Raw genomic sequence first — 24,160 nt, 5'->3', positions numbered from 1 at the left:
TGCAAGCGAGAAAGTGAAACTAGTAAACTAGGTTTTGACACAGGAATCCCCTTCGAGCGAGGGTGTCATGATCAGGTAATGACACAAAACCACTTTTGGGGCTCTTACTGTGTCAAGGGATCAACACTGCACTTGAGTAAAGCACATTTTGAAATACATTTCATTAGCAGAAAAAACGTTTTTGGATACTTAGCTGTCCAAAAAATAATATGGTGTGATATCACAGATGTTTTGTTTGTGTTACATCCCAAACCCAAATTATACCAACACGTTTTAACCAATGGAATGGGGCAAATATATTAAGCAGAAGACTGACTGGTGATCAAACCATGTTGTTTTGAGTTTCTTAAGCCTTAAAATTAACATTAAGCTACTTAGCAAATGGGAAATGTCATGTCAAATGTGACCTAAATAAGGTCTCAAACATTTCCATCACAGACACATTTTAGTTTTACTCAGCTGATTTTTCCTCTTCTGACCTTGAAACGCTTGTTTTTGTCTTAGAAGCTCCAAATAAAGATTATAGCGCTGCGTGAGCGTCAGTGACTCAAACTGTGACCGTGTTTACCGACATTACTGTGTTTCTCACAGTACCCCCCTGTTGTGGTTTCTTTTTTCTTTTTTCTTTTTTACAGAGGGGGGCCTCCTTCATGCAGCAACACCTGTGCAGTGAGAACCTTCAACATCTCTTCCCAGCACCGACACAGCCCCGTTTACGGTACGCGTGACACAGCAGCAAGTCACTAGGAAGGAAAGGGGAGGTTTGCACTGCGCTCTGTGAGCCTCCTCCTTCCTGCCACAACAATCTCACGCCTCAAGATTCAAGAGTCAAACCCCACGCTCTTTATGTTCCGGTCTGCGTCAGCACGCGCATACCTGAAGTTCACACACATCGGTGATAAGTCATTTTGTGGCCTACACCTACAAATATAAAACCAAAGGTAGGTTTGATTTTCTTCATGAGCACTTTCTATCCAGTCAGTGGTTTAGCGGTTTTGCATATCTAGATGTATCTTAGGTTGAGTTTCACGTGAAGCAAAATAGAAAGTGAAGCTGATGTGTTGGACAGAAATAAAAGTAAAGGTGTACACATTAAAAACTGGGGAACAGAATAATTTCATACTTTTTTTTGGTCCTAGAATTACTCAACAGAAAATCAAACCAAAGCATTTTATTATTCATGAACACCTTTTAGGTTTTTTCTCCTTTTATTCCTGGAAAACAAACACCACAGTCTGACACATAACTGCTAAATATGTTATGTGTCATGAAAGGTGTTACTTTAACATCTTTTCACATCTTTACCAAAAAAAAAAAAAAGGTATTTCAAAATTATTTTTAAAAAGATTTCCAAGACATGAAAAAAGGAACATTCTGTTCTATACATCCATAAACATATGAAAGGATGTGGAAAAAAACAACACCAAAATGACACTTGAACCTATTGCTAAACATTTGGCGAAAGACATTTGTAATGTAGTAACGGGTCAAAGTGGAGAAAGAATTTTATCAGGTAACCACATGATACAAGTTGATGATTTGAGGACTGATCTGAGATCGGAACCAACAGAAGATCCATGTTTGACATTTTAATCTGATATGTCATTCAGGCCCTTTAAAACAAACAGGCTCCACAAGGCTTGCTGGTATCAGCGATGCATTTCTCGATATCATACCTACAATGAAAGACAAAATAAGTTAATCATGGCTATGAGGAACAAAGTGATAAGTGATGGTACATATGACTGTCTCCTCCCTCTTAGACAGTTTTACTTACCCAGATATTTTCTTGCAGTTAAATCCAATTTCCCTTTCTTTTAGTTCTGTCCTTAATGTCTGTAAATTTGAAGAGTTACACCTTGACCTACGTAAGTGGAAGAAATACAAAACACAACGTGCACATTAAAATTATAATTACTACATAATATTAAGATTATGTAATGCCAAATTTATTTCCAAATAATCTCATTCTTTCTTGGGAAAAATGAGATATTTGGTATGAACTACAGATCATATAGAATGTGACTACTTCCAGTGATTTCCATATTTTTCCCTGGAGGACAGTCTCAATAATGATGAAAAACAAGAAGAAGAAAATGTTGAACTTACTCATCTCCGTTGATTAGAACAACATTCAGCTGCGTCACAAACGACCTTCTTAGATTCTTTATCTCAAGTGCAAATATGCTACAAAGTAGATAGAACAAGAAGAAAAAGACTTTTGAAAAGGGACTCAAACCCTTACAGATAGATGCCTCATCCATTATAGGAGGATTTCTGGATGAGGCACACTTGTACAAGATACTGAATGAAGGTTACTTTTGCATGGGTTAGGTTAAAAAATAAACAATTTATGAAAAAATCTGAAATAAAAATGTGTTATCACCAAAACATTTTGACTTACTGAATGTAGATATCAATACACCTACCCACTCACTATAAAGATTATCCCTGCAATTGACCTTTGTTATAGAGGTGTGTTCATGTAACTGTTTTATACTGCTCGTGACCCAATTATGGTACAAAAAGAAAGTATGAATATCTGTGAGAGGTAAAAGTGACTGATTACATCAAGGCTGAAAACACTTCTAATCTGTCGTAATGTTTGAACGTTCATTCATTCATTGTCACAAAACTGTTAATAAATGGAAGTTTAATGCTCACCTGCTGGGATCAAAAGGTTCATTTTGGTCTCCATCTAACATTGCTGTGACTTCTCCACAGGCATAGAGTGCAAACTAGAGATAGAAAGACATGACATAAAGACATGGACACTATGAGACACAAGATAATTATCCTCTTATTTTGAAATAACTGAGCTTGTTAACAGTTAATTCATTATAAATGAGCTTGTTAATGTGAGATCTGATGTGCTAAGCCAGAAGCTACACAGATGCTGCAGTTAATATCAATACTACTCATCAATCAGCGTCATGAGATTTAAATCGAGGCCTATCAAGAACATGATGTCATCATCATCATAACCTTTAGAATGTCTTCATATCAGATGAGTCTCTGATCTCTTGTTGGGCACTTACTTGAACTGAGGCTCTTCTCCAGAACGAGTAATAAGGATTGTTCACACACTTATCATCGTACTCTGGGCACAAGTGTGTGAATGTTTCTAGAATAATAAACACACAACACAATTAAATGTTAATTATCATTTTAATGTAGGTGGAAGGAGCTTGCTTTGGAGAGTTGATGACATAAAACTGAACAGACACCTCAGGGTGACACAATCACAGTGTGACCACTCTGACAAGAATCAGTACACAGTGACCAGAATAACACTGTACATCATCTATGGATTTGTCTTGTGGCTATTGCTTTTAATTACTACAATTTTATATGGAACTATGGTCTATGGATCATATTGAAAGGTGTTGTGCTTTTAAAAGGTCTTACCTTTGCTGTTTACCTTTCCGCACCAGATCTCACCATCCAGGATAAACCCCAACAGAGTTTCCTCGAGGCTGAAACAGCCTGGATTATTGGTGGTGTACGTGCGGACGAAAGGCTGTGTGTCGCTCCAGAGGGTCGTCTAACCCAAAAAAACAGTTCATATCACGTTGTTAAATTCACTTTCACTTTTCATTCACAGAGAACTTTGCTTTCATCAGATAATTTGCAATAATTTGTGAGGTGATGTGTGATGTTTACTTGGTTGCACGGATGATTTAAGTTATTCATGTATATCAGTGGATCGTAGGCTTCCATAGGAACTTCACATTGATCCCTCCCAACATAGGCTCGCTCAAAGACATCTAGCAGACGTTGACAGTAGTCCCTGAAAGGTGAACAAAGATATGATTTGACCTTGTTGCAGTAGGCTACAGGTAGTTTGACATCCATCCCGTTCATTGAAACACAGGCTACTGTTATCGTCTACAATTTGTCAAGCACACAGAGGGAGCACACACTGTTAATTCACTGTCATTTATTGTCAAATGATTTTTACAGAGTAAAATTACATGAATTGCACAATGTCAAATTTGAAAACTTCTGAGAACATGTAAGTTTACTTACTGTTGGACTTCCCCCATGAATTTCTCACATTTATACATGAAATTTAGTCTGAAGGCCTCGGTCCGAGGCAGCAGTAGTCCCATTGGGACCCCAATAATAACGCAAAGCACTCCAACAACTGTAAGAGAGATGACCACAACCCAAATCGGACGCATCTTCTGTTTCTCAATTTAAAAATCTCAAGTGTCTGAGGAAATTGAGAGGGAACTCTCACACTCACCGTGGCCAGAGCTTATTGTTTCTTATAAATGAAGCCCAGTTCAAAGGTTATAAATGCATGACATCAACACATTGTAAAAGTTAATTATTACTAGATACTATTATGATACTATGATACTGTTGTGTTGTGAAATGAGGCTCTCTAATGTCACTGTTTAATTCTACAACAGAGCCAAAGCAGCGACAAACATCATTATCACTATCATTAATTTATTATAGGCATTTATTATCATCATATCACAAACTATTCATTATCATTTCAGTCATTCTTCTTCAGTCAGCCCCCTGTATTAATATTATTATGTATTATTCTATGTATTCTATGTATTATGTCTGTAAATTGGGGAATCATTTCATACTTTCTTTGGTCATGAAATTTCCTCGGCGAAAATCAAATCAAACCAAAGACGAAACTTAATATTTTATTATTCATAAACAAACACCTTTTAGGTTTTTTCTCCATTCATTCCTGGAAAACAGACACCACCTCTCACATAAGTCTGACACACAACTAATCTGTTCTGTGCATCATGAAAGGTGTTACTTGAACATCTTTTCTCAATCTTTAAATCTTAAAGAAACATACAGAAATTTTACAATGGATTTTAATGTTTCAATATATATATATAAAAAAAAAAGACTTTCAGGACGTGAAGAAGAAACAAAGCCAGTCAAACAGTCATTCTTCTATACATCCATAAACATGAGAGGATGTGAACACAAAACAACAAAGTGACACTTGAAAATGACATTTGTGATGTTATGGGTCAAAGTCGATCATGAGTCGTGTTTATACAGAAGATTCATGTTTGACATTTGAATCATTCATTCATTAATTTCTTTATTTCAGACCCAAGGGGATCCATATCGCAATAAAAGCACCATAAAATAAAAAAAAGACAGAATAAGTGTAAAAAAAAAAAAAAAAATCAGATATGTCATTCATGCCCTTTAAAACAAACAGGCTCCACAGGGCTTGCTGGTACCAGCGATGCATTTCTCGATATTATGTCTACAATGAAAGACAACATAACAAGTTAATCATGGCTATGAGGAACAAAGTGATAAGTGATGGTACATATGACTGTCTCCTCCCTCTCAGACAGTTTTACTTACCCAGATATTTCCTTGCAGTTATATCTAATCCCCTTAGCGTTTAGTTCTGTCCTTAATGTCCGTAAAGTTGAAGAATTACACTTTGACCTAAGAATAAGAAATACATTGGATAAAAAGCGTTAGTTTTGACTTGTCTAGTTTGTCTTATATATCTATATCTATATCTATACCAACATCTGACCCAACATGCACAGACAATGGACAATTATTACACATGAAATTTACGGCTTCATTTTAAGGCTGTATACCCAAATGTATTCATAAATAATATCCTGCTTTCTTGAAAGAATGATATATTTGGTACAAATAATTACAGATCATAAAGAATGTGAACCAGTAATTTCCTTTATTTTTTTAAAAGTAGTGGACAGTCTCAATAATAATGAAATACAACAAGACAATGTTGAACTTACTCGTCTCCATTGATTAGAACTACATTCAAGCGCGTCACAGCCCTTCTTAGATTCTCTATTTCAAGTGCAAATATGCTACAAAGCAAATAGAAGAAGAAAAAGAAAAAAAAAGACTTTTGAATGGGGACTCAAACTGTCTCATTCATTACAGGAGGAGGGTTAGGGTTAGATCGGACGAATTACAAATAAATTTGGAATAAAAATGTGTTTTCACCAAATCATTTTGAGTTACTTAATGTGGATATCACTAAACTTACATATCATTATTAAAATTTGGTTGCAGATGAAATCCCTCCAATCAACCTAGATATATATAGAGGTGGGAGGGATATATATAGAGGTGTGTTCATGTTGCTTTTTACTTTAGTGACCAAATTATAAAGGAAGTGCAAATACATGTGTGAGGTCAAACAACTGAATACACAGAAGCTGCACTTCTGTTTAGTGCTCACCTGTTGGGGTTAAAAGGATCTTCTTTGGATCCATTTAACATTGCTGTGACTTCCCCACAGGCGTAGGTTGCAAACTACAGATAGAAAGAACTGATGTAAAGACATGTAGCTGCACTGTACAGAAGCTGAGAGGCAGGTTAATTAGCTACTGTAAGCTCGTCTACTCAATATAAATGAGTTTGTTAATGAGAGATCTGATGTGCTAAGCCAGAAGCCAGGAAGCAGACAGCAACTTCTAGTGCTGCAAATATCAATACTACTCATCAATCAGCATTGTAGGATTTCAATCAAGGCCTATCAAGAACATGATGAAACTAGATAAAGTAGCATTTCCTGATGGAAATGGTGTGAACGCTGAAAGCAGCTGAACGCTGTTGCAGAATTAGCAAATAGTGCAAGCGGTGATCACCATTCAAATGGTTGACCAAGGTAGGTATCGAACCCACAACCTCATGGTCAGCAGACTTTCACTCTGCCTCTAGGCCACAGTGTACACACACTTGCAGAGACTGTTGTCTGTTGATGAACTGCACTCTGTCTCACTCTGAAGTTAACGAGCCCAAAGCTGTAGTTCCAGTGCAAATCAATCTTAGTGCAGTGGTATAAACAAGAAACATGTTAACACAAACCAAGATTGAAAGAGGTAAAGAGAATAGGTGGGGGCGCATATGCATTATCAAGTTTGATCATGTGACCAGACCAAGTGGTATTGGTTAAAGTTCAAAGTGGCTGACACACTAACAAGACTGCTCAGGTGGGATTTGAACCTGTGACCTTATGGTTGGATGGCAGGAACCTTATCCACTAGGCCATTCCAACACTTCTGATGAAGTAGAGGTTGAGACTTTGATGAATGTGAGATTTTTCAATGATGCTTAAAAAAGCATCATAAATGAGCCATTAGAAGTTTGTCTACAAATCAGAATTTGAATGAAGTCTCTAGCAGAAAGTACGACATGAATGAGGCAGGAATCGAACCCAGAACCTCATGATCAATAAACCTTTACTCTGCCACTTCGCCACAGAGAGCACAGACATAAGCATGTTGCCATTGTAATCTGATGATGTGCTGCAAACAGTGGCAGAAGCAATTAATGCGTCTCTTAACGAACACCTGTAACCAATTGAGGGTGGGGGAGGGGAGCAGAATTCAACATCACATAACCGCCGCCAGCCACCAGCACTAGCCACCAGCACTAGGTCCTCAAGGAACACAAAGTCACTTACCGGACGCTGATCCAATCTCACCAGGCCCAGTCTGGGCCTGTGCCGGTAAGTTTTGCCGATAAACCCTGGACCTGTGTACAGCATCACTGTGAAAGTAGTAAAATCTACTCTACGCTGTGGGCTCCCTTCGTGGAGCTCTCTCGAGTGGGTCTCGTTGCTGGTGTGCTTGCATGCCAGCGGACGGCACCTGTCGGGTGGCTTTCTCTTTCATAGTTCTATATACTGGCAGTTCTTTTCTCTCTCCCGAACATGCCTCCTCTTACTCTGGCCGAGTTTGAGATGTCCAGTCTGAGATCGGAACTTCACTCCATCGAGAGCCTCCTGGATGATGTTCTTCGGCGACACTCCCTGCTCCTCTCCCGGGTGGACGCGTTGCAGCAGAGGGATCCCCGCAGCAGTGAATGTCCAGCTGTTGATGTTCCTGGCCCTTCGGATTTTCCCCCTCCCTCCTGGACGTCTGTAGCCAAGAAAGGGAAACGATTCTCCCTTCCCCTCTTTGCCCCCGAAGATGACGGTGATTCCATCCCGCTCTACAATTTCTTCGCTCCGCTGCAGGAGTTAGCTGGTCGCGCCCCGGATCAAACAGCACCGGTCCGCTCCAAAAAAAAGAAGCGTCGGACCCCTCCGACCAGTCCATCAATGTCTCAGGGTAAACGAGCCAGACGCTCGTCCCCTCCACTGTTATCCGTTGCAGAATCACGGCCTGTTTACTCTGCCCCGCTGCCCTCTTCCCCCCGACCGAACGAAGGTCCTGTCTCCTCGGCGATGAGTGATGACGTCATCTGCGCAGGTGACCCCAATCCCTCTTTGACTGTCTCCAATGCTCCAATCACGGACCAGCAGTCTCTATCGCCTAAAATATCTGTCTATGACAGTGGTTGTGTAAATCATGCCCCTGAAATTCTCATAATAGGCGACTCCATCATTAGGAATGTAGTTCTACCAGGCTCCATCACTTTCTGTCTTTCTGGTGGTAAAACTGCAGATCTCATAGAGCTAGCACCTGCCCTCATTGATCTCCATCCCTCTGCTCACATTGTGATATTACACACAGGTACCAACGATGTCATGTCCAGACAATCCCTTAAACTTCACCATGATCTAGAGTCACTGGTCAACACAATTGAAAGCCTTGGGAAAATTTGTGTTCTGTCTGGCCCAGTTCCCACCCTGTCTAAAAGTTCAGAACGCTTTAGCCGTCTCTATAGCTTGCATATGTGGATGCAAAATTTTGCAACTGCTACTGGACTTGGCTTTGTAAGCAATTTTGACTGGTTTTGGACCGAGCATGAACTGTTCAAAACAGATGGGCTACATCTGAACAGGAAAGGTACTGAAAAACTGATCCACAATTTTATAAATTTTATTGCTTTTAGCCTGCAATGATGCTCCCTCCAACAAGACCCTGCTCAGACCTTCATTTGCCCATATCACAGCCCTGTCCCTGTCAGTGTGGACAGTGCGGGTCTTGTTGCTGGTGTCATAGGTATTGGTGTCACAGGTATTGGTGGTGCTGTTGCTCCTACCGGTGATCTGGTTCCCATATTTAACAGTGACTCTCCTATTTCTGCTAAGATGCCCACATCCCTGCTGTCCTCCTCACTGTTCTTTTCACCTATGACTTGCAGTACAAGCGCCCCCTACTGTCAGCCATCACTCTCAAACCAGTCATCACTAATTAAAACTATTGCCTTAGCTCAAATTTCTCCAAGTCCTATTCCCACTATTCTCAATCACAATAGGAAAAAGCGCAACCCAGGTAGGACTAGGCTTGGAGCAAACCCATATAATCTGCGCAAGCTGCCCCTTTTGACTCCTAAAGCCCCCCCTCTTGAGTTCCCTACTCGTTTTATTTCTAATAACTCCTTTCTCCTTAAGTGTGCACTTCTTAATTCCAGATCATTATCATCTAAGGCACTACTTGTTAATGAGCTAATATCTGACCATCATATTGATCTGTTCTGTCTAACTGAGACCTGGCTGTGTCAAAATGAGAATGTTAGTTTAAATGCAGCCACCCCTCCCAGTCATACTAGTACACATATCCTCAGGGATACGGGCAAAGGGGGCGGAGTTGCTGCCATCTATGACTCAGCTTTATCATTTCATCCTAAACCTAAATTAAACTATAGCTCATTCGAAAGCCTGATTCTCAGTCTGCCATATCCTGCACGCAGAGGAGTACAGCCTATGCTGTTTGTCACAGTGTACCGCCCTCCTGGCCCTTACTCTGAATTTCTAACTGAATTTTCAGTGTTTCTTTCAAGTCTAGTTCTTAAAACAGACAGAGCAATTGTTGTTGGTGATTTCAACATTCATGTGGACAATGTTAATGACAGTCTTGGTTCTGCATTCATTTCACTATTAGACTCAGTAGGCTTCTGCCAGTGTGTGCATGAACCAACTCATTGCTTTAATCATACCTTAGACCTTGTACTGACATATGGTATTGGTGTTGATCATCTAACAGTTTTTCCACATGTTCCGCTCCTATCTGACCATTACTTGATCACTTTTGAACTTTCAATAACTGGCAACACAACAACAGGCAAATACTATTATTCAAGATCTCTTTCTGATGATACTTCAAGTAAATTTGCAGAACTGATTCCACTAGCTCTGGGTTCAATACCTTGTCTCAACACATTTGAGGTCTCTCCAGTCACATATAGCCCTTCCCAAATTGATGACTTTGTGGATAGAGTTTCAAATTCACTACGTACAACACTAGACTCTATTGCTCCTTTGAAAAGAAAGATGCTTAAGCACAGTAACACTGCCCCATGGTACAATTCTCAGACTCGAAAATTAAAACAAGAGACACGCAGATTAGAGAGGAAATGGCGCTCTTCTAAACTGGAGGAATCACGAGTACTGTGGCAGGATACCCTCAAATTATACAAGAAGGAACTTCATGCTGCTAGGGCAGCCTATTACTCAGTTTTAATCGAGAACAACAAAAATAATCCAAGGTTTCTTTTCAGTACTGTTGCCAGGCTGACACAGAGCCAGTGCTCTGCTGATTCAGCTATTCCTATAAGCTTAACAAGTAATGATTTTATGAATTTTTTTAATAATAAAACTTTATCTATAAGAGAGAAAGTCAAGACATTACTGCCCTCTTGTAACACTGACAATGCAAACTCTGTTTCAGCTACAGGACCAGCTAACCACCTTCATTGCTTCAAACCACTAGGGCCTCAGCAATTAATATCAGTAATCACCTCCTCCAGATCAGCTACTTGTTTCCTTGACCCTATTCCCACTAAATTACTCAAAGACATGTTACCCCAGGTTAGCACTTTTCTGTTAGATATGATTAACCCCTCACTTTTAACAGGCTATGTACCACAATCCTTCAAAGTAGCTGCAATCAAACCTCTCCTTAAAAAGCCCACGCTTGATCCGGAGGTTCTGGCTAACTATAGGCCAATTTCTAACCTTCCCTTTCTTTCTAAAGTCTTGGAGAAGGTGGTAGCAGATCAATTAAATGAGTTTTTACAGAATAATAGTCTATTTGAAATGTTTCAATCAGGTTTTCGTAGGCACCACAGCACAGAGTCTGCTCTGGTTAAAGTCACGAATGACCTTTTAATTGCATCAGATGAGGGATGTCTATCTGCACTTGTTCTGCTTGATCTTAGCGCGGCTTTCGATACCGTTGATCATCAAATTCTAATAGAGAGACTTGACACACTAATTGGTATCAAAGGTACTGCACTAAGCTGGTTTAGATCCTACCTTTCTAACAGAACTCAGTTTGTACATGTTAACGATGAATCCTCTTTGTACACCAAAGTGAGCTATGGCGTTCCACAAGGATCAGTACTTGGCCCAATTTTATTCATTTTATATCTGCTTCCTCTTGGTAGCGTTATTAAAAAATATGATATTAATTTTCATTGTTATGCGGACGACGTTCAGTTATACTTATCTTTTAAACCTAACGAAACCAACAAAATTTCTAAACTTCAAGCTTGTCTGCAGGATATTAAAATATGGATGACTCGTAACATTCTGCTGCTCAACTCAGATAAGACTGAAGTTATTGTACTAGGTCCTAAACATCTTAGAAAACAACTAGTCAATGATACTGTTACTTTAAATGACATCTCTTTAACTTCAGCCCTCACGGTTAGAAATCTTGGTGTTATTTTTGATCAGAATTTATCATTTGACTCTCACATTAAAGAAATCTCAAGAACCGCCTTTTTTCATCTGCGTAACATTTCCAAAATCAGATCCCTTCTATCTCTAAAGGACGCAGAAAAATTAATTCATGCATTTGTGACCTCACGACTTGACTACTGTAACTCTTTACTGTCGGGTTGTCCGAGTAAGTCACTTAGGCCACTTCAATTAGTTCAAAACACTGCTGCCCGTGTCCTGACTGGGACGAGAAAAAGAGACCATATCTCTCCTGTCTTGGCCTCTCTTCACTGGCTCCCAGTAACTGCTAGGATAGATTTTAAAGTTCTCCTCCTAACATATAAAGCACTACATGGTCAGGCACCCTCATATCTTGAGGACCTTATAGTTCCCTACCACCCAAATAACACTCTGCGATCCCAAAATGCAGGCTTCCTGGCTGTGCCCAGAGTATTAAAAAGTAGTATGGGAGGCAGGGCTTTCTGCTATCGGGCCCCACTTCTCTGGAATAAACTTCCAATTCAAATTCGTGGGGCAGATACTCTTTCTATTTTTAAAAATCGACTTAAAACATTCCTTTTTAATAGAGCATATAACTAGGGATCTGACTATGGTATCTTTTATCTTTTTATTTTTATTTTTTCCTCAAATTGATTTGTTTTTAACTTGGCTTAATTTTATTGATTGTTTTGTTTTATCACTGCTACTGTTTTATTGTCACTGTGTATTTTTACTGCCTGATTGTTGATTGATATTGTTTTTAATTGTTTGATTTGTTTAAAGCACCTTGAGATGCATTTCATGTATGAAAGGTGCTATATAAATAAAATTATTATTATTATTATTATTATTATAACAAGATTGCTCAGCCTGGATTCGAACTAGTGACCTTGGGGTTGGCAAGCAGCCACCTTACCAACTGGACTACAGACAGAGTTGTGGAGAAGTTATAAAGTTGAGCTCCTTCTCCTGCTGCTGTGAAAAAAATGCATTGGGCTGAATGAGAGCAGAGAGCTCCCTGGCTGCATTTAAAAAATATTTTAAATTATTATCTAAGTCTCTTTGCATTTTTGACCAGAATTTTAGCCAGAAGACAAGTGTGGAAAAAACTGGAGAAAATAATTTGTCTAGAGTTTAATTTGCAGAAAAAGTTAAATATTTTAAAAAGTATAAATAGTTAAAAAGAGAAAAGTAATGCCGATAAAGTTTAAAAAAAGCTGCACGTTTTGATATATGAATTGTTGAAATAGCACAAAGTATGAAGGACTAGAAGAAGACCGTAAAAAGGTGCATTCACACTATTGTTCTTCTGTTCGGCCATTTTCTAATGATATGATGTCTTTCATTGTCAGATCAGTTCTCATGAGAAAAGGAGTAACTATTGTTGCTAAGGAGCATTGATGAGGGTGATCTCTTGTTGGGCACTTACTTGAGCTGAGACACTTCTCCAGAACGAGTAATAAGGATTGTCCTTACACTCATCATCATACTTCGGGCAGTTTGTGAATGTTTCTAGAATAATAAACACACAACACAATTAAATGTTAATTATCATTTTAATGTACAGTAGGTGGAAGGAGCTTGCTTTGGAGAGTTGATGACATAAAACTGAACAGACAACTCAGGGTGACACATTCACAGTGTGACCACTCTGACAGACAAGAATCAGTGCACAGCGACCAGAATAACACTGTACATCATCTATGGATTTGTCTTGTGGCTATTGCTTGTATTTACCTATGGCACCATGGATCATATTGAAAGGTGTTGTGCTTTTAAAATGTCTTACCTTTGCTGTTTACCTTTCCACACCAGCTCTCATCATCCAGGATAAACCCCAACAGAGTTTTATCAAGGCTGAAACAACCTGGATTATTTGTGGTGTACGTGTCGACGAAAGGCTTTGTGCCGCTCCAGAGGGTCGTCTAACCCCCCCAAAAAACAATTCATATCACATAGTTGAATTCACTTTCATTCACAGAGAACTTTGCTTTCATCAGATAATTTGCAATAATTTGTGAAGTGATGTGTGATGTTTACTTGGTTGCACGGATGATTTAAGTTATTCATGTCTATCAGTGGGTCATAGGCCTCCATAGGAACTTCACATTGATCCCTCCCAACATAGGCTTGTTGGAAGGCATTTAGCAGATGTTGACAGTAGTCCCTGAAAGGTGAATGAACAGTTCTTATGATCTGAGATGTGATTTGACCTTGTTGCAGTAAGCTACAGGTGCAGTGTGACATCCTTCCCATTCATTGAAACATAGGCTTGTCTTGTTTGTCAAGTACAGTACACACTCTAAAATAGTCAGTTCACTTGCTGTCAAATTATTTTTACGGGGTAAAATTACACAATGTCAAATCTGAACAGGTCGGAGAACATGTAAATGTACTTACTTGTGGCCTTCCCCCTTGAATTTCTCACATTTACGCATGAAATTTGCTCTGAACTCCTCCTCCCGAGGCCACAGTAAGACCCCAAGAATAATGCAAACCACTGCAGCAATGATCACGCAGACCACAACACAAATCTTATTCATTTTTTTCCACAATTTAAAAATGTCAAGTGCCTGAGGAAATTGAGAGGAAACTCTCACCGTGGTTGGAGCTTATTGCTCCTTAAATGGAGCTCTGTTCAAAGATCATGAATGCAGTGATCAAAACATTGTAGTTAAGTTAATTATTAATAGAGCTACTGTTTACTGTGTTGTGAAATTAAGGTCTCTGTCAAATTCTAAATGCAGCATCTTTTGAAGACTGAGTCAAAGCAGTGACAAACATATCAGTATCCTTAATTTATTATAGGCATTATATATCATATAATCAACCTTAGTTATGGAATTGCATATTTATTTGGCCTTTTTGCCTTTAATTGATAGGATAGTTGAGGGTTTTGAACCAGAGTCTCTACTTAATGGGGCACCCCAGATTTGAGTATTCTACAGCCCTGTCAAGGACTAAAGGTATCACATGACTCAATCTAGAATGATTGTGTAAGATAGGTGTAAGCAGAATAGTTCTGCTTTTTGAAAAACATCTGCAAACTTTTTTTATATTATTAAAGCAGAAGTAAGCGATATGTTTGTGTTAATATAAGTCTTAAATAGTTATATCTTCCCACAGCAATCACTTACATAGAGTGTTTGGACCGAAACACGGGTCTCTCAGTCACTCTGCTCTGCTCTGAGCCGAGGAGAAAACTTTTCTCGTATCCTACAAGTTTTATCCAATGAGGAGAGAGAACGGCATGAAGGGCTGTGTGTGCAGCCAAGGGATGCGCCTGAATGTGGTGACGTAGGGACGAGGACCAATAGATCCATGACGAGGGCGGGGGCTGCTAACTCCATCGGCTGACAAGACGTTATGGTGCGTTCAAGGCAACTCGTAACTCGTGTTTTTCCGACCTGTGAAGTCGTACCAGTTTGATCTGGTACGAGTTCACGGGCCGGAAGTTACGAGTGGCCGTTACAGTGACTTTCACAGGTAAAACACGAGTGGGTTGCCTGGAACGCTACAAAGTCGTAAGTCGTGACTTGAAGCTGTAATTTACGGTTTCAAAAGCCTACCTGGAACGCAGCATTAACCAAAACGACCGGATCGCTTACTTCTGCTTTAAGTATGTCAATATTAAGTCAAGAACAATGCATATTATATCCACATATACAGTACAATATGGCAATAATATAAAATAAAGCACTTGAAATAAAAAAAAGACATGTATCATGTTTTCATTATTCCATATTAAGTCCAAAGATGAAGTCACACCCTCATACTGTTTTACTTTAATTAAAAAATATTGTAAACGCTGATTACACCAGGAAGTAGTTAGATTGTCATTTGCACATAGTACGTAGTGGAAACACTGGTGCTTTTCTTTACAGTATATGACACTTAACCCTTAACTTTTCTACAACAAAGCTTCCCCATCACAGTACAAACCCTTTCACTACAAAATACAAAGGCATTTAAAAAAGACACATTCACAGTAAGTCAAACTGGCCCACAGGTATGAAAAAAATGTACATCTACAAAACAGACAAATAAAGCACATTTGGTGATTCCCAAAGAGATGAAAACTTTTTTTTTGACAAATATTCAGCTGATTGTTGCTGACGTTTTCACCAACAGGCTCCACAGGGTTTCTCTGGATGGTTGCTGCACTCCTCGATTTTAGAGCTACAAACAGACACAGTGACAAGTCAACAAACTGTGATAAAAGAGATAACATCAATGTCACACACACACACACACACACACACACACACACACACACACACACACACTGTACTTACTCAGCCACCTCCTTGCAGTTATATTTAATTCCTTCCTGCAGCTCTTTCTGTAAATCTTTCAAAGATGCATTTGTGCAGTTTGTACTGAGGAGACAAAATGCACAAAGAAATGCAATAAATATGATTTTTGGTTCAGTTTTCTCAATGTGAGTGCAAGTTCAAATTTAACAACAAAGGCAAAACTCTTAATCTTACACATAGTTCTTCTGTGTGACCAGCACAACGTTCAGGCTCCTCATCCTGGTGGTGTTGAAGTTCTTAACTTCGATGCTTGCAAAAATACTGACAGCAAGAGTAAAAGAGCACAATTCAGAGAGATAAAAGCAGCAAAACAGCAGAAAGGCTTTAATATAAAGACATCATACAATCCCTTCATACTCTTCAGATTCACCCATCTAGCTACAGGAGGCAAATAAACCAAGGAATTACAAAAGATGACAAAGAAAAACATGGATGGTGGTGATATTTGAGATTCTTTTGGACAGAGACAACCATTCTCTAATTTACGGAGAATACATTTCAAATGAAATATGATGAAATATTGCTCACACTTTTTCAGCATAATTAAATCAATTGTAGACGGATATGTAATCAGCAGGAACCACCCAAAAACTATTTCTGTAAGCGGTGTATGCACACACACCCTTAGTCTGGCTTTAGCCCCTTCTCAAGTCCTGGAAAGACCGACTCATGATCTGCTTCAACCAGCATCCTTGCAGACTTCCCAAGCAATCAGCTACTTTACATAAATCATCCTATCATAAATTATTCATTATCATTTCAGTCAGTCCTTAGAGAATGTGCTCCTCTGTTAATAATTGACCAAATTAAGCATTAAGCCTTTGGATTGTTTGTCTACATAGATCTGGCAACCAGACTTTATATTTACTAGGTGATTAATAATCAAACAAAATACTGTGCAGATTGACTGATAGTGAAACTAAGCATCAATCGCAGAGTACATGAGAGTAGTTGTGAAGCCGACCAGCAGGTGGCAGGAACGGCAAGAGCACAGCTTAACTGTTTTGATTTACAGCAGAGGCAAAGGAAGTGACAGAAACCTCATTCATCAAGCGTGGAGTACATTTTGCTGCTGAAAGTCTGCTAACAAAGGAGATAAGGGATAAACAACAGAGAACAAGCACCCAAAAGTATTATATAGTATATAGTATAGATATAGTATAGATTTTTTTTTTTTTTTTTTTTTAAAGTTACGCAGAGAAAGATCAGAGTGTTTTCCCTGCTGGTAATGTGAAAAATAACAATAATATTTAAGTGCAAATAGTCAGCAGTTAGATTATTAGATTTGAGATTATTTTATTAGCACATTAATTGCCGCTGTGTACCAAATTATATCACAAATATGAAACAGGAAGTGGTCTTGACTTGAGATCAGTATATTGTTTTATGTATATTTGTCCACATTTCTTGACATCTCCATTGTTCTGCTATTGCCATGGTGTTGCGTGAACACGGGAGAAGATGAATGTCTTCTCTCAGCGGTCTCACTAAAGTCATAAAATTGTCAACAGGGGAAGTGTTAGAGCTGCTTACCTTGTGGGGCTGAACGGTGTGGCGATGGATCCGTTTAGCATTGCTGTGACATCGCCGCAGGCAGCCTCCGCAAACTACACACAGGAAAAGCATGTTCAAGAAAAATGCACCCCACACTTAGCCCTAGAAACATACAGTATTTCATCAAGCTAGGAAAGGTATTTGACAAATAACTTATATACAGTATGTACTTCACTGCTACATTTATGAAACTTTTTTTTCTTTGGGAATTTCTTAGGAAATGGTCAAAACATGCTTTTTCTTAAAGAAGAAGTAAGCGATCCCGTCGTTTTGGCTAATGCTGCGTTCCAGGCAGGCTTTTGAAACCGTAAGTTACAGCTTCAAGTCACAACTTACGACTTTGTAGCGTTCCAGGCAACCCGCAACTCGCGTTTCTCCAACCTGTTGCCTGTGAAAGTCACTATAACGGCCACTCGTAACTTCCGACCCGTGAAGTCATACCAGATCGAACTGGTACGACTTCACAGGTCGGAAAAACACGAATTACGGGCTGCCCTGAACGCACCATAACTTCTTGTCAGCCGACGGAGTCCGCAGCCCCCGCCCTCGTCATGGATCTATTGGTCCTCGTCCCTACGTCACCACATTCACGCGCATCCCTTGGCTGCACACACAGCCCTTCATGCCGTTCTCTCTCCTCACTGGATAAAAATTGTAGGATACAAGAAAAGTTTTCTCCTCGGCTCAGAGCAGAGCAGAGTGACTGACAGACCCGTGTTTCGGTCCAAACACTCTATGTAAGTGATTGCTGTCGGAAGATATAACTATTTAAGACTTATATTAACACAAAAATATCACTTACTTCTGCTTTAACAGTGCATATTTGAGAATCAAATAGTTTGACACCACTCTCCAGAGATGCCACTGGCTTACAGCTAAAACCATAAATCAGTTTTATGAGCAGCAGCCTTGGACAATACTATAACTATAGTGCCTATAGCAGTAGCCTACACTAATAAGACGTTACACACCACACTTTGTATCATATCAAACACTAATTGGATCAAATTTGACAAAACTATGACTAATATGTTTGCTATTCGACCGTAAACAAACATCATTTACACCCATTTTTGGCATCATTGGCCACAACTCAATTTTGCTATCATTAGAAACCGCCTCTAATTATTACATATTAGATAAATGATACTTCGACACTATTACACCAAATCATACTTTAATTAAAAACCAAACAGGTCATAGGTGACATTAGCTGGTCTAATGTAGAAATAAAATACAAAGTCATATTAGCTCCAAAATATACCACAGTCTATTAATTGTTTGTTGTTCATTAGCATAAAATTGTACTGTAAATATAATAAGGGCATGACTACATCTGTTTACTGTCCAATAAAGAACAAATGATTCATAGTTTTGTCAAATTTTAAAACAAGTATGTTTTATTGAGTCTTATAAGAATGCATTCCTTTGTGATTAGCACATCTGTTATAACCCATAGTTTGAAGTTGAATTATTTATCAGTCTATTTATTTGGTTAGTAATTACACACCTACTTTGATGGGAAGGATGTTTTATAATATGTATTATTAAAGCAGAAGTAAGCGATATTTTTAAACTTTAACTTTTCTTGTATCCTACAAGTTTTATCCAATGAGGAGAGAGAACAGCATGAAGGGCTGTGTGTGCAGCCAAGGGATGCGCGTGAATGTGGTGACGTAGCGACGAGGACCAATAGATCCATGACGAGGGCGGGGGCTGCTAACTCCGTCAGCTGACAAGAAGTTATGGTGCGTTCAAGGCAACCCGTAACTCGTGTTTTTCCGACCTGTGAAGTCGTACCAGTTCGATCTGGTACGAGTTCACGGGACGGAAGTTATGAGTGGCCGTTATAGTGACTTTCACAGGCAACAGGTCGGAGAAACGCGAGTTGTGGGTTGCCTGGAACGCTACAAAGTCGTAAGTCGTGACTTGAAGCTGTAACTTACGGTTTCAAAAGCCTGCCTGGAACGCCAAAACGACCGGATTGCTTACTTCTGCTTTAATGTTTTATGTTCTATGTCTTCTGTCTGTGACTTGTTATTTGTATGACTGTCTGGCTGACTGATGTGGGACATTCAAGGGACATTCAATAAAGATGATGATGATGAATTGACGATGTTACACCGAAATCTGTGACCTGTCAGACTTTGTGACCACAGAGGCGCTGTTGCGCATTTTCAGCCATGCGTTTCACTGACAGTGAGCCAGAGGACCAGCGTGTACTACTCCGGTTTGCTAATTCAGCCCTGGTGGACAATGTCAGCTGTCTGAGGAATGAGCTGATGATGTCCTGAAGAGGTAGAAGTATAGTATACAGTAGCAGACACCCATTCCGACTAATTGTTATTTTTTCTATCTATAGATTGGGTCTCGTATTTCACGTAGCCTACATAGACATCTCTGTAATTTTTTCTATGTATTGTGTCGTGGTTGTATTTTTGCATTTCTTTGTTTTTTCAATGGCACCGCATTATGTGGTTGTCCATTAGACTTCTAATGTAATTGTATTGTTGCTGCATTCATTGTTACACTTTTATGGGGTTAATTATCCTATTTATACTGTTGTTGTCTTGGCTCGACTTTCTATGTTGTGGATGGACGCGCCCCCCTCGAGTCCCACACAACTGTATCTATTTATCCCTCATAAGTGTTTTGTGTCACCATACCGTGAGGAAGACCTGTATGAGGTCGAAACGTCGGTCCTTTTTAATAAATTACATTTTTCTACATCGAGGCTATGAGTTGAGCAACTGCTTTTTTCCTCTTTCACTGAAGAGGTAGAAGTACCATCAGTCAGTCAGATTCAGTCATTACAGGGCTGGTGTCACACCAACAAAAGGCACTAAAACCATTTTTAGATTTTAGATTTAGAGCTAGCCTGCTACATAAATATTTTTGGACATCATAAAAGTATGTTTTTCATTTCTTGTCCTTCCTTTTATATGGAACCTGTAGGCGTCTTGCAAGATTTTGACATCATCTTGCTGCACTTCTGAGGTAACACCTGTGTGTATTGAAAACAAGGTTCGGATCTGCCTCACATCAACTGTTGAGCTGCTGTGCTTTGCAAAAAGATGCCAGCAGAAGCTTAAGTGAATCCGAGGGCTCCTCTGACTGTGTGGGTTGCTGCTGCTCGCTCAGGAGAGAGCTGCACAATGTGGCTCCATGGAGACCGACACAAAGCCTCATTGATGAAGAACCAGGCAGAGTGACCTTTTTCTTCCCCCCCTCCATCATAATCACTGATACACAGGAGAGATTTGCAACACCTCATGTTCTACATATGTTCTATTTTAACCGCAGCTTGATCCTTGTCATTTTTCTTTTCTTTGCAAACACATGTGAATTTCTATTGAAAACTTACAGCAGCTGAAGCTCGGTTCCAAAAGGAGCGAACCGGGTTGTTTTCACATTGGGTCCAACCTGGGCAGCCGGTTGTGAATGTTTCTAAAGCAACAACAAGTCCACACACACACACACACACACACACACACACACACACACACACACACACACACACACACACACACACACACACACACACACACACACACACACACACACACACACACACACAGATTTATTGCCACTTAAGTGAATCTGAGAGGAGTTTGCTTTGGCGAGACGCTGGCATTAAACACAACAGAAATCTCAACATAGTGACAAAGAAACTGAAAACAAATATTAAAAGTGCATGATTAAAGGTCAAGTGTGTATTGATGGCTACCTGATGAATAAATTGCGTGGGTAGGGGAAGTATACCTTCACAATGGTCAGGATGAAAAAAAATGAGGTGGGGCATGTTAAACAGGGTTGAGTTACAGGAGAGAACCACAATATGGCCCCAAATCATGTGTGCTCTCATTGTCTCATAATATCTTATTTCTCATTCACTATCAGTTTGAACCACAATGCAAATATGTATTTGAGCTACAGTTATGAAGTTATAAAATGTTAATTCCCTTGGTTTCATGTTAGAACACTGGGTCATTTGCCTTAATAAAATGAATCATGCTATACTCTTTCTTTTGTGCCCTTTGTCAGTTTTATAATGTGAAGTAAACTGAACACATCTCTTACCACTGCTGCCCTCCTTTCCACACCAGGTCAGACCATCCAGGACAGATCCCAGCAGCGTGTCCTCCAGGGTGACAAAACAATCTCTCTTGTCAGTGAAAGCGTGGACCACATCCTTTGTTTTGCTCCAGAACATCATCTAAAAACACAACAAACAGCAGTTCATATCACAATGTTAAACAGATTACCGGTATTTTTCGTTCTGAAAGATGCCAGGTAATAGACGGATGATTAATGTTTACTCTGTTGCATTGTGGTTTGAAAGCAGCTGCAGCGATGAGCGGGTCATAGGCTTTCAGGGGAACTTCACAGGGGTCCTTTCCTACATAGGCCTGTTCAAATGCATCCCATATCTTTTGGCAGTCGTATCTGGAAAGTGACAGTTTCTTGACAGTTTAGTCACAGCATTGTGGATCAAGTGTGGGAACAAGAAAAACAACCTTATCCTCATCTACCATGTTTTATTACCCTGCACAGTAATGATCTTGTGTTTGGTACAACTTACACTAATAGAAGATTTCACACTTGCCTTAAAAGTAAAGAAATTCTTTCAGGTAAGAGCACAGTATCAAGGTTTAGATGTAGCAGAAACAGTATTGCCCAGTCCATATTACAGTATCTCTGAACTTATCACAATAGATAATGCAGAAAAGAGACCTACGCCTCATTCTGATATAAGCTGCTGAAGTCCAACACTGTGTTGTTAAGTGTTAACATAGATTTGGTTTAAACTTGATATTATTGTGGGAAAACAATATTAGCATAGGTGTAGGTAATACAATGGATGATGAGTGTGCATCTGCTGGTTTTATGTCTTTTATTGAGCACTTTGTCACTATCATTTTTAAGTGCTATGTTAAAATCCTGATGAAAACACAATACACAATATGCAAAGTTCATATTGCCATTCAATATTGGCTTTATTATAATGAATAATACAGAAAATATGACTTTGGTGTGTAATGATAATAGATCCAGTGAACACCAAGTAACATCAACATTCACTACCCTGCAGACCTGCTGACAAGGCAGGTGAATTAATCATTGACTACAGTGACAATAATTCTCTGGACCTTGAAGTTGTCACTGTAGTGTCACTGTAATGCTATAGATCTGTTTTGGAGAATTGTTGACAGGATGTAGTTTGCAGTGCTGTTGAAGTGTGTTTAATGCCACAGAAATATTTCTGTGTGTATTTAACATTCTTTCAGTGATAGTGTTGGGTTGACAAGATAACATCATCAACATCTATCGGTTTTCTTGAACGCAACACAACTCAACACATCTTCCAAAGTGATAATAGCCTATAGTTTCAACAAAAACTCAACATATTATCCTGATTCAGTGCATGACTGCAGCAGTATAGTTTCAGCTCGGTGTAGACTATCCACTGCAACATAGCCTTTAGCCTATTTAAATTGGCTGCACATGCTCCATTGTTTTCATTTCATATCACTCCACACCCCACCTTTACATATGATAGCCTACTCTATACATATACCTTTCAAAATAAAATACTTACTCTTTAAATTTCTCACACCTGGCGATAAAAGTTTCCTTTAGTTCGCCGGTATTGTGACGGAGGGTCAGCCCCAACACAACAGCGACTATGACAATAATAACTAGGACAAGTATGACACTGAGAATGACACAGCGTCTCCGCCGTCTCTTCTCAGGAGCTCGGTATCCTTCCTGCTCCATTTAAAAGTCCTCAGTCCGAAACTCCGCGTAAACTCTCCCGGACGTTTACAAGTTGCTGTAGAAGCTTGTTGACACTGAACGTTGCTCGGCTCGCACGTCTATTTATGGCTATACGTGCGCGTGCGCAGGCACGTGAAGGGGTCTCTGTGGAGGTGCTGAGGTCCTCGCGAACAGTTCCAGTACTATAAAGTTACAAGTCACAATTTAAAAACTAAAACAAAAAACAGCAACTTAAAATTCTACTTTTTTTTTTTTTACTATTTAGATGTAATTTTTAATTTACTATTTTGAATTAGGTGCAACACTTTCATTCAAACAGAGGTATCTTACATTTTAGTGCAGGGGTTACTAAAATGAAATAAATGAATATATAAATAGCAATACAAAGATGAGTATGCTCCACTCTCTGCACCTTTTTGTATCTCTAAAATGAAATGATTCTCAGTTGCAACTTTACATGAATACGCCTGGCACTGCTCTACATTTTACACTCATAAATTATGGAGCAAGTGTAAACAGGTTCAGAACCCTTTCTTCTCTTTGGCTACAGTCATGTAAGTCTGTTCACAATACACAGAAAGCAAATAACTGTCATAGTAGGTGGCTGACATTCTTGGAGGTAATTGCTTTTTAGTTGTGAAAATGCAGGGCTGACATGTTGAGATATGCCCCAGACCTTTTACCACAAACAGGAAGCTTAAAATCAAATGATAAGCATTCCAGGGAAGAGGTTATCCATCTGTTTGCCAGATGAAAGTAGAGTAGCCTACTAGACAAACATATAATTGAATGGATACCTCCCTGATAATCTTGTATTGCATGTGTGTGATATTTGCATCTCATATATTTGCAGGTTCAAATGAAATTCTTGTGGATTTGATAAGACCTATTGTAATATTTTAATCAA

The 24,160-nt window shown here is 39.3% G+C and overlaps 2 protein-coding genes across 3 annotated transcripts; both read right to left on the bottom strand.

Moving 5' to 3' along the window:
- Positions 1-1,566: 1,566 nt before the first annotated feature.
- LOC311003434 (ADP-ribosyl cyclase/cyclic ADP-ribose hydrolase 1-like) lies at positions 1,567-14,215 on the bottom strand. 2 transcript variants are annotated; one of them, XM_083995199.1, is made up of 8 exons: positions 14,006-14,215; positions 13,646-13,772; positions 13,395-13,530; positions 13,035-13,117; positions 6,230-6,303; positions 5,778-5,852; positions 5,365-5,451; positions 1,567-1,676 (listed from the first exon to the last, which is right to left on the bottom strand). In XM_083995199.1, the coding sequence occupies exons 1-8, from the start codon at positions 14,146-14,148 to the stop codon at positions 1,616-1,618; spliced, it is 786 nt and encodes a 261-aa protein (XP_083851325.1). In that variant the 5' UTR covers positions 14,149-14,215; the 3' UTR covers positions 1,567-1,615. The 2 variants fall into 2 exon arrangements, with proteins under 2 accessions (XP_083851325.1, XP_083851324.1); XM_083995198.1 differs by lacking the exon at positions 1,567-1,676 and adding an exon at positions 4,674-5,260.
- A 764-nt stretch (positions 14,216-14,979) lies between these two features.
- On the bottom strand, positions 14,980-23,321 carry LOC311003275 (ADP-ribosyl cyclase/cyclic ADP-ribose hydrolase 1-like). The gene is made up of 8 exons (XM_083994988.1): positions 23,075-23,321; positions 21,795-21,921; positions 21,556-21,691; positions 20,840-20,922; positions 17,455-17,528; positions 16,096-16,182; positions 15,901-15,984; positions 14,980-15,784 (listed from the first exon to the last, which is right to left on the bottom strand). Exons 1-8 carry the CDS (start codon positions 23,251-23,253, stop codon positions 15,727-15,729), a joined length of 828 nt encoding a protein of 275 aa, XP_083851114.1. The 5' UTR covers positions 23,254-23,321; the 3' UTR covers positions 14,980-15,726.
- Between the last annotated feature and the right edge of the window lie 839 nt (positions 23,322-24,160).

This window comes from Trachurus trachurus (assembly GCF_905171665.1).
Source record: "Trachurus trachurus genome assembly, chromosome: 20".
NCBI lineage: Eukaryota > Metazoa > Chordata > Actinopteri > Carangiformes > Carangidae > Trachurus > Trachurus trachurus.
This window is presented reverse-complemented; position numbering and strand designations above follow the sequence as displayed.

Excerpts from the sequence above, each read along its gene's own strand:
- LOC311003275 (XM_083994988.1), bottom strand. The coding sequence starts at position 23,253 with ATGGAGCAGGAAGGATACCGAGCTCCTGAGAAGAGACGGCGGAGACGC. Across the intron at positions 21,692-21,794 it reads TCAAACCACAATGCAACAGA|ATGATGTTCTGGAGCAAAAC; the intron begins GTAAACATTAAT and ends TTGTGTTTTTAG. Across the intron at positions 16,183-17,454 it reads ACACCGTTCAGCCCCACAAG|TATTTTTGCAAGCATCGAAG; the intron begins GTAAGCAGCTCT and ends TCTTGCTGTCAG.
- LOC311003434 (XM_083995199.1), bottom strand. The coding sequence starts at position 14,148 with ATGAATAAGATTTGTGTTGTGGTCTGCGTGATCATTGCTGCAGTGGTT. Across the intron at positions 13,773-14,005 it reads TTCAAGGGGGAAGGCCACAA|GGACTACTGTCAACATCTGC; the intron begins GTAAGTACATTT and ends TTCACCTTTCAG. Across the intron at positions 5,452-5,777 it reads GTTCTAATCAATGGAGACGA|GTCAAAGTGTAATTCTTCAA; the intron begins GTAAGTTCAACA and ends TCTTATTCTTAG.